This window comes from Penaeus vannamei, chromosome 8 (assembly GCF_042767895.1).
Source record: "Penaeus vannamei isolate JL-2024 chromosome 8, ASM4276789v1, whole genome shotgun sequence".
NCBI classification, from domain to species: domain Eukaryota; kingdom Metazoa; phylum Arthropoda; class Malacostraca; order Decapoda; family Penaeidae; genus Penaeus; species Penaeus vannamei.
Window position 1 is genome coordinate 30,703,150 of NC_091556.1, and position 10,000 is coordinate 30,713,149.

The 10,000-nt window shown below is 49.8% G+C and overlaps 1 protein-coding gene across 9 annotated transcripts in view; it reads right to left on the minus strand.

Annotated features, from left to right (window-relative positions):
* Window positions 1-10,000, minus strand: part of LOC113830028 (neurofilament heavy polypeptide) — a 163,738-nt gene that overhangs the window by 57,430 nt on the left and 96,308 nt on the right. The window contains exon 1 of one of the 9 annotated variants that reach the window (XM_070124531.1): window positions 6,140-6,276. The exons of the other annotated variants lie outside the window; for them this stretch is intronic. Coding sequence (XP_069980632.1) covers window positions 6,140-6,163 — 24 coding nt within the window. The 5' untranslated portion in view covers window positions 6,164-6,276. Of the gene's footprint in view, window positions 1-6,139; window positions 6,277-10,000 lie in introns of those variants that run through there. 9 annotated transcript variants of the gene reach the window in all.

The following is a 10,000-nucleotide window of genomic DNA, read 5'->3' on the forward strand; positions in this document are numbered from 1 at the left end:
TCAGGCTTTATCCTGGCATAAAAATGGACAAATTCTAATCACCAGAAATTATAAATATATTCACCTTCCCCAAACATATTTAATTATGAAAATAATTACATAAACAGTAATAATCATCATGATACCGTTAACAGTAACAATAACATTAATTCTATCAGTATATCTATCATTGCTACTGTTATTATCATTACAATAATCAGCGTTTCCATTGTCAACGTTACAATCATAATTTTCAAAGTTACAATCAGCATCATTGTCATCGTTACGATCATCGTCATAATCAGTCTTCATTATTGTCCTCATTACAATCATTATCATTGTCATTGTTATCATTACGATGATCATAGTAACTATTACTATCATCAACAGTCATCATTAGTATCATCATCAGTCGTCGTTACTGTCATTATCATCATACCTATCATCATCATCACTACCACCACCACCATCATCATCACATGAAAATACAACCCTACCAACCCCAATGAATCTAAGGCCACCTCGCCACGCCTCGCCCAAAGCATATCAACCCCCTCCTGCCCCTTCGCTCCCCAGCCCACTTTCCCCCCAAGACGCTCAAAGCAAACTGGGACGAGCAAAGGGCGACGAGGTACGGCAGAAGCGGGCCTTGAGAGAGAGAGAGAGAGAGAGAGAGAGAGAGAGAGAGAGAGAGAGAGAGAGAGAGAGAGAGAGAGAGAGAGAGAGAGAGAGAGAGAGAGAGAGAGAGAGGGAAAAGAGGGAAAAGAGAGAGAGAGGGAAAGAGGGAAAAGAGAGAGGGAAAGAGGGAAGAGAGAGAGAGAGAGGGAAGAGAGAGAGAGAGAGAGGGAAGAGAGAGAGAGAGAGGGAAAAAGAGAGAGAGACAGGGAAAGAGAGAGAGAGAGAGAGAGAGAGAGAGAGAGAGAGAGAGAGAGAGAAAGAGAGAGAGAAAAAAAAAGAAAAAGAGAGAGAGAGAGAGAAAGAAAAGAGAAAGAGAGAGAGAGAGAAAAGAGACAGAGAGAAGAGAAAGAGAGAGAGAGAAAAGAGAAAGAGAGAGAGAGGGAAAAGAGAAAGAGAGAGAGGGAAAAGAGAGAGAGAGAGGGAAAAGAGAGAGAGAGAGGGAAAAGAGAGAGAGGGGGGGGAAAGAGAGAGAGGGGGAAAAGAGAGAGAGAGGGAAAAGAGAGAGAGAGAGGGAAAAGAGAGAGAGCGAGGGAAAAGAGAGAGAGCGAGAGAGAAAGAGAAAAGAGAGAGAGAGGGAAAAAAGAGAGCGAGGGAAAAGAGAGAGAGAGGGAAAAGAGAGAGAGAGGGAAAAGAGAGAGAGAGGGAAAAGAGAGAGAGAGGGAAAAGAGAGAGAGAGGGAAAAGAGAGAGAGAGGGAAAAGAGAGAGAGAGGGAAAGAGAGAGAGAGGGAAATAGAGAGAGAGGGAAAGAGAGAGAGGAAAAGAGAGAGAGAGGGAAAAGAGAGAGAAGAGAAGAGAGGGAAAAGAGGGAAAAGAGAGAGAAGAGAAGAGAGGGAAAAGAGGGAAAAGAGAGAGAAGAGAAGAGAGGGAAAAGAGGGAAAAGAGAGAGAGCGAGGGAAAAGAGGGAAAAGAGAGAGAGCGAGGGAAAAGAGAGAGAGAGGGAAAAGAGAGAGAGAGGGAAAAGACAGAGAGAGAGAAAAGAGAGAGGGAGAGAAAAGAGAGAGAGAGGGAAAAGAGAGAGAGAGGGAAAAGAGAGAGAGAGAGGGAAAAAAGAGAGAGAGGGAAAAGAGGGAAAAGAGAGAGAGAGGGAAAAGAGGGAAAAGAGAGAGAGAGGGAAAAGAGGGAAAAGAGAGAGAGAGGGAAAAGAGGGAAAAGAGAGAAGAGAGAGAGAGAGAGAGAGAGAGAGAGAGAGAAAGAGAGAGAAAAAGAGAGAGAGAGAGAAAGAGAGAAAGAGAAAAAGAGAGAGAGAAAGAGAGGGAGAAAAAAAGAGAGAGAAAAAAGAGAGAAAAGAGAGAAAAAAGAGAAAAGGAGAGAGAAAAAGAGAAAAAATGAGAGAAAAGAAGAGAGAAAAAAGAGAGAGAAAAGAGAGAGAGAGAGAGAGAGAGAGGGGAAGAGGGAGAGAAGAGAGAGAGAGAAAAGAGAGAGAGAGAGAGAGAAAGAGAGAGAGAGAGAGAGAGAGAGAGAGAGAGAGAGAGAGAGAAGAGAGAGAGAGAAAAAGAGAGAGAAAAAGAGAGAGAGAGAGAGAGAGAGAGAAAAAGAGAGAGAGAGAGAGAGAAAAAGAGAGAGAGAGAGAAGAGAAGAGAAAGAGAGAAAGAAAGACAGGGAGAGAGAGAGAGAGAGAGAGAGAGAGAGAGAAAAGAGAGAGAGAGAGAGAGAGAGAGAGAGAAAAGAGAGAGAGAGAGAGAGAGAGAAAAGAGAGAGAGAAAAGAGAGAGAGAAAAGAGAGAGAGAGAGAGAAAAAAGAGAGAGAGAGAGAGAAAAGAGAAAGAGAGAGAAAAGAGAGAGAGAGAGAGAGAGAGAGAGAGAGAGAGAGAGAAAGGGAAAGAGTGAGAGAGCGAGCGACAGCGGTGGTGGTGGTGGTGTGTGTGTTGGGGGAGGGGGAGAGCGCCCAACGTGCAATACCGAGGAAATTCGTCGTCTTGGTGAAGTTTTTGCTTTTCCGCGGGATTACGGGGGGAGGGTGTCGAGTGGAGGGGGGGGGGCCTCCGTATGATCGGGTGTGGCCAGAGGGTGCGGTTCCCGGTGTTTATTTCCGGCTCGTGTTGGGGCGGTGGGGTTTGCTATGCAGAAGAGGCTGGCTGGTTCTTCCCTTTGTCTAATAAAGTCTTTCCCTATATAAATAACGATTGTGAATTAGCAATAACACCCTTATTTACATCAAATTGACGGGAAACAAGCCTGCAAAACAGAACATCCTTAGTGCCTCTGTTCACGATAATGATAAGAGGTTATGTAAACATGACGTACAAGACACAGAATGAACCCTTACACCTCTGTAAAAACGCATCTTGGAAAACAGATGAGAGCTGTTGCTAGAGGGGTAGCTGCCAGGTAAGGGGAGCGAGAAATGCAAGGCAGTACAGATAGACATCAATATCCATACAGTTGGCAGTCTTTCCCATCTAGTTTCTTACATAAAACCTTATTCCGTGTTACTAACCATCCCTCGGATTCAACAGACTTCGAATGCTATGCATCAATAGGCTAATTCAATTTTCAATAATGTTTACATAAAAGGGGCATTCATCCAAACACAAAAATCTGTCATATTGAACATATTCAACACATCAATCTCCTTTTAGCTCGAGCAGATTCACCGTACCGTGCCAGTGTGTACGTGTGCGTGTCTAAGCCTCTATCTCGCAAGAATTATTTGTTGAAGTCTAAATCAAGCTTGCACTCCTTGGAACTAAATTTTCTCGCAACAATGGGTGTGAGGGTTGAATGCCAACGCAAAGGTGTAGAACAATAAACAATAATGGACTAGGCAAGGGCGTAGACACATTAGATACGAGAGGCCGGCGGCAAGGGAAGCAGAAATGGTTGAGATGGAGCACAGCTCAATGGAGATGCCCCTCCCATGGATCACAGTGCCTTCACACTTCTCTGCTCACGTACCTCTCAAGGTACACAGTGAAATCCTCTTAGTACACTAAGTGAAAGTTAAATATCTAAACAAACCAAAGAAATACCGTAGAATCGCAAAATAAAACAAAACCTGCACTTTTCTCATGCTCCTCATCGAAAGAATTCCCATCGGAGGATGAGAAGTACCCCGGTTGGGACGGGAGGGTAGGAGGAGGGGCGAGACGGCGTCAGAAAGTAGGCGAGGGGCTATTCTTAGAGGCTGGAGGGACATGCGCTGCCCAACACTGCTGTTGTGTATCTTTGCGCTCTCCCATCAGACAATGCACTCCCGAGAGCGAGTCTACGGAGTAACACGATCACATTTCATTATCTTCCGTTTTCTACAGATCTCTGCTCGGGTCATGTCGTTTTCTTACTGATAAAGGAAAACGGGACATTCCTCCGCTCACACACGGGTTACTGTTTATGAATGCCAATTCCTTGAAAACCTGGCTTCACTGCTAATACTTCCTCATAATTGTTCTAGACAATTAACTAAACAAACATCTCTAATATATACGTTTGTGAATATTATCGATTGATCAAATATCGTAGACAAAAAAGCAAAACACGGATATCTCTTCAACAAGCAAACCCTTTCCAGGCAACATCACAAAGATATTGGACAATTCTTACTGGAAATTTGATATAAAACTCCTCCGAAATTTACGCAAATACTGAAATACAAAATCAGTGTAGTATATGAAGGGACCTTTTACAAGACGTCCCCAATTTAACAGGAGAATAATGAAACCGATAGCACAAGAACACAGAATGGGAAGGAGAGCGGTCTATATACGAGCGGGACGAGACGAAGTGCTGAAGGCGAGGCATCTGCACGTGCACGGGCGGCGGCGAGCACCAGGTACCTGCGGTTCGTTCCTCGGCCAACAGCGAACACGAGACTCGGAGAATCCTCAGTTTACATGTATTGATTCTCATTTAATTACGACTAGCGAGCGATCAGTTTCCTTTCCTGCATTCCTCTGTCATTAACTTCCTTGCTCTTACTCTGTCTTTCGGGTTAGCGGGATTCGAAGACTTTTAAAAGAAGTTAATTATCGCCAATCTTCCAGCTCCGGCAAGTGCGCGTGGAGTGGCTCTCCCGTCAAACGCGGCGCCGGAGTGATCGGATGTCAACATCTGCAGCGTCTTCCTTCGAACTCCCCCCCCCTCCCCTACTTCGTAGCTCCTCTGACAGAGCCCCATTGCACTGACAGGTGGCAAATCATCCATTAAGTACGTTACTGCCACGCTTTGTGCCAACCGTAGCCTTTGTGCTAAATGCCACTAGCGTCGCAACGTCGAAAGCGCACACGGGAGCGCATGTGCACCTCCCGCGCTGCAGCTGAGCACCTAATTTAGGATAGTGATGCGAATTATCAAATACCCTTTTCGTGTATATACTTCAGGATACCCTAGAATACTAGTACCGATTGGCCGTCGACCGACCGGGCGCGCTCTCGCCATACCGGTGTGTAACCACAGGAGTAACGAGAGACGCACGGTGTGGTAGGACGGTAACGTCAGATAACATCGGGCTAGTTGATCCTCCTCGTCCTGCCTGTCACATCACCTGTCGCTCGTGACTGGAATGACTTGGCATCACACCTGTCCAGCGGCGCACGTCACGCTCTGAAAGTAGTCTGCAATTCGCTCATGGATACCGACAACCCGCTCTGTTACATCTGCGTTCAGTAATAAACGTATTTTCCATTTTATATCAGATTCTAAACCTACAATTTGGGTTTAGTCAAACGTCATTTCATCAAAGTTATGATTCATTAGTCATGATTAATCCATTAACTTCAACAGCTCAGTCGCACTGCAGCCTATAGAGGCCACATTAGCAAATAGAAGAGAAAGGACGACCTGTGATACATTCATCAAGGATTCGATAGCGCACGCTTTCTCAACGGTGAAACCCCCTTCACAGCCACGGCAATTGTTCACCATAAAGGTACACTGCAATAACACAAACGAGGGTAAACTAACCCCTTAGCTTATCCACACTGATGTTTGACTGAAGCAGGAAAGTAAGAATCTCTCATAAGCAAACAAGTAATTAGTTTCGGGGTCTTGCAAGTCACCTCAGAACACCCACCAGTGTGACGAGAGGTTTCACCGAAAGTAAATATCTTTGTGCGACAAGAACAAAGTCAAACGGTCCGACAAAAGAAGCCGAATTATAGAGAAGGGATGCGTCACTGGGAAACTGTTAAGCCTTGCATACAAACAGCAGGATTTGAAATCTGAAGGGTCCGAGCCAATCGTTTTCGAAGCATACACCTCGCATCTAAAGCCTCCAATCTAGTATCAAAATTTTTAAAAGGGTTTCCTTTTCCCAGTGCTAGGCGTTCCGACGACGCATCGAAGACACATCTGAGCCCCGCAACATTCCAAGCACAACGCGTCTTTGGAGTCCAAGACGAAACCTCGAAGGAGCCAAGTATTCCAGCCTTTGCGGACCATCTGTCTGGCCAATCTCCCACGGGTCCTTTATTTCTGCATGGGCGAAGGAGAGAAGAAACAGGCGGCCAGCGCAACAGATGGGCGGCCCAAAGACGAAGGCACTCACCTGGTCCTCGGCGGTGTTGCTCATGGTGGCGGTTCACGCGTTGCTGCTGAGACGAGGAGGAGCTCGTACTGAAGACCCTGGACTCTTGCACCGAGTGAGGACGCGCCCCGACAACGCGCCCCACCAGGGCATCTCTCCTCCAGCCCTCCAAGCCAAGCCCCACCCCCATAACCACTAGCACCGCTACCTCCTACTCTAACCCCTCCCAACGAGCCCCCTTCCCCCGGCCCTTGCCCCCCGTAGCATCCTGGCCGAGGCCACCTGGACTCTCATGATCGCTTTTGTCCGTCAGACTGGAGACTTGTCTAAAAGGGGCAGCACAACGACGGCGCCCCCACCCTTACATTCCCCTCTCTTATCACACCCACTCTCAACCGCCCGTTCCTCTCCTGCCCCTCGCGATATTGTTCATGACAGTCCTCACATGAACCGCCATCGAAGGCGTTGTTCATGATAATGCTCATAAAACTCCATTGCTTCTGACGCTGCATCATGCGGGAGGAGGCAGAGCTGGGGGTGGCAGATGCTGATAGAGCTTTATCAATTTATCGAAGGCAATAATACAACATTATAAGAACACGAACAAGTAACGAATGGCGACGATAACGAGGCACGAGATCATGTTATGAAGTCTGAGCGACTGTCCTCGTGACAATGGCCTCAGGTGGCCAGGCAACCTGACACGGCCGCAGCCCCGCCCGTCACCGCACGCCCGCGATCTGCCCCTTCCACTCCTCTGTAATCGTCACCTCATGGATGTAGCTTCAGCTTTTCAAAATCACGTTACTATGCTATTCTTATCTGAAAAGGCGGAAATTACATTTTAATCCCGTAATGCCCTGCCACGGCCATCGAGCACCAGACAAGCCCGCAGGTCCCCGTCTGAAGCCAACCTTCCCCAACCTTCGCCGCACTTAATGGCTCCAAAGTATGCACCTGATAGACCCGGCAACACCCGCCCGCCCGTCCCTGCTTGCCCCTCGGTCTCCCCGGCGTCCCTCCGTCGCGCCGGAGCAAAGCACGCGCGTTATTTCCCCTTGCGCCTCGCCCCTCGTCGTCTCGTCACACACGACCCCCGCCCGACGCGGCCTCCTCCCCCCCTCCCTTCACATAACAAACGGTCATGAATAATACTCTCGTCCTCGCCTCTACCCCATTCACGCCCGCGCCGCCCGCACCACAGACGAGCCCCGGAGCGCACCAGACAAAGCCTCGTCTGGAATGACACAAAGGGGGGATGCTTTATCAATAATGCATGGACGCGAGGTGGCCGCCATGGTTTAGTAACGACAAACTCGTCGTGACGGCACGACCGCATCTACAGCCATGGCCGCAGCAGTCACAATCATCTGGAGAGCTTGCGTGAAGCTGCTCACGTACGGCCGAGACAGACAAATGCTCGAAGACTCCATCAGATTTCGATAGTCGCGTTTCCGAGTCCTGTGGGATCCCGATAAAGACGGCGCGGGGACGCATACACAATGCCTCTGCCCTCCCTCGGTGGAGTACGACGCCGGCGACGTCCCCTCCTACACTCTCCGCACTCGTACGCAATTCTTCTGGAATCTACAGGAACCATTAGTCACCCTTCCTTATCGCCCTTATAAATCCTTCCACTCTCCCCGTCGCCAGAAAACCCGGCACCTTTTTCCTCCGGCACGCGGCTCCCAAGGAATGTCCCCCCCCCCAAAAAAAAAAAAAAAAGTGGAAGCATCATAGCGAGAGAGAAAAAAAAGCCGTCTTCACTGCTTTCCAGCCTCCTGCTTCGTCTGTGCGCACATGAGGAATTTCACGGGAATGGGGAGAACAGGAGGGGGGAAAAGGGGAGGAGCAAGGACCTAAAAGTTGTTGAAATGTGGGAAAGACTGGAATGCAGTCATAAAGGTCTAATGGGGAGCGTGCACACTAGCCTGTGTACGCGCCTGCATCCAGCACAACGGAGCACCGTGTCCTTAACCATGCCCCTTGCCTTGATACAAGCACGCCCAGCGACTACAGGCCTTGTACAGCGCGGGAGACAGGTTGCCCCATTCGCCAGCCCTCTCCTGCATGAGAAGCGTCTCCGCGCCTCCCTTGCGCCCTCCCCCTCATATCTCTCTAGACATCTCGGACACGCCGAGGCATTTCCGAAGAGACATGCGAGGACGAGGATATATTTGGCATTCTTGGAAGAGGCGAAATGCGAAGGCTTGCTAGGGGCGTCGCCGAGGTGCTCCCGCCGCCCCTCACTCACCGCCGACGAGGGCTGCCCTACAAGGAGGGGGACAACAAAAAATACCGAAGGATCTCCTCCGCCTCGGAAGGGGGCTCACGTCCCAGATGCTATCTCCTGCTGGACTCGGGCTCCTTTATCAACGCCTTTGCCTGCAGCGTGGAAGGCTATTGCAAAGCTGCAGCTCCTGGCCATGAAGCTATCCCAGGTTTCGTCTATAAATGGACAGCGGTATGCAGCCTCGAGTGTAAAAGATGCACACCGCCGCGCTTTATAACCAACTCTCAATCACAACTATCACAACATGGCCAACCCGTCTGGGCGGGCCACCGCCAAGTCGGACGCGATACGTCCGTGATTCGCCCATACAGGGGTGCAGCAATGCCACTCGCAGAAGAAAGCGAAAGACAATGTTACTTAGAGTTGTCTTTTAAGCAAGTCGCTGATAAAGTCGTTATTGAGTTTTCAGACCGAACACAAACCCCCTCGCCCTTTTACATGTGCTTGCCGAATCCTGACAAGTTTCGTCACAGAGACGAGGTTTATTTTCCCTCATTAGGAAGTCCCATTTCCTCAACCCTACTGCGCCCCATGACAGCGACACCTACACAAACACAAAGCCTAAATTTAGTCTCCTTTCTTCGCATGCATCGCACCCCCCCCCCCCTCAACCCTCGCCCTGCTGCTGCTCCCAGAATCTTTGCCGCCACCTTCCCGCCCTTACACTCTCCTCCTGCTCCTCCTCATCCGGTTATCTCATCTTCCAAGGTGAGATCAATTTTTCTTCCTTCTCTTATTACATCCCATCTTGTCTTACCTCCCATTTCATCCTCCTCTCTCTCTCTCTCTTCCTCCCTCCTCTCTCTTTCTCCATCGCGACATCGTCCAGGACACTGGATCCCGCGCCATTTCCCGTCACTGGCGCCCAGAGGCAATACGAAGGCAGCCTTTGCCCTTATCCTTATTTTCCAGCTATGGCTTTTCCACTTCGCCGCAATGTGAATAAGCCGTCTTTTCTTTTTCTTCCTCCTCCACCTCCTCCTCCTCCTCCTCCCAGAGATTCGTTAACTCCCTGTTCACAACCGCACCGCAACCACTTCCTCTGCCCCCCCTCCCCTACCCCCTCCTCCTCTCGCTCAAGTCTCCCCCTCTGCATGAGTCACGCGGGAGGCAGACCCTCCCCCACCACGCGCTCCCCAACATCTGCTTATGCAAGGGAGGGGAGGGGCCGGTGGGGGCCGGGGCGAGGGGGGGAAGAGGAGGAAGATGAAGGAGGGGAGAGGGGTGGGGGGCATGTACAAGGGGTAGCGGATAGCTGATGATGATGAGCGAGAGAGAGAGAGAGAGAGAGAGAGAGAGAGAGAGAGAGAGAGAGAGAGAGAGAGAGAGAGAGAGAGAGAGAGAGAGAGAGAGAGAGAGAGAGAGAGAGAGAGAAAGAAGAGGGGGTCAAGAACGGCGTGATCCTGACGGTTGCGCTTTCCCATCGCACGTGACACACAGCAATCCCCCCCCCCCCCTTTACCTCTGGAAACACCATAATGACAAGAACATGGCCCTGCACCCCGTCTCCCCACCCCACCCGCCGCTCCTCGAGAGACGGTTGGGATGCCAAGTCGCCCAACTTCCCCGATCGCCAGTTTCAAACGCTG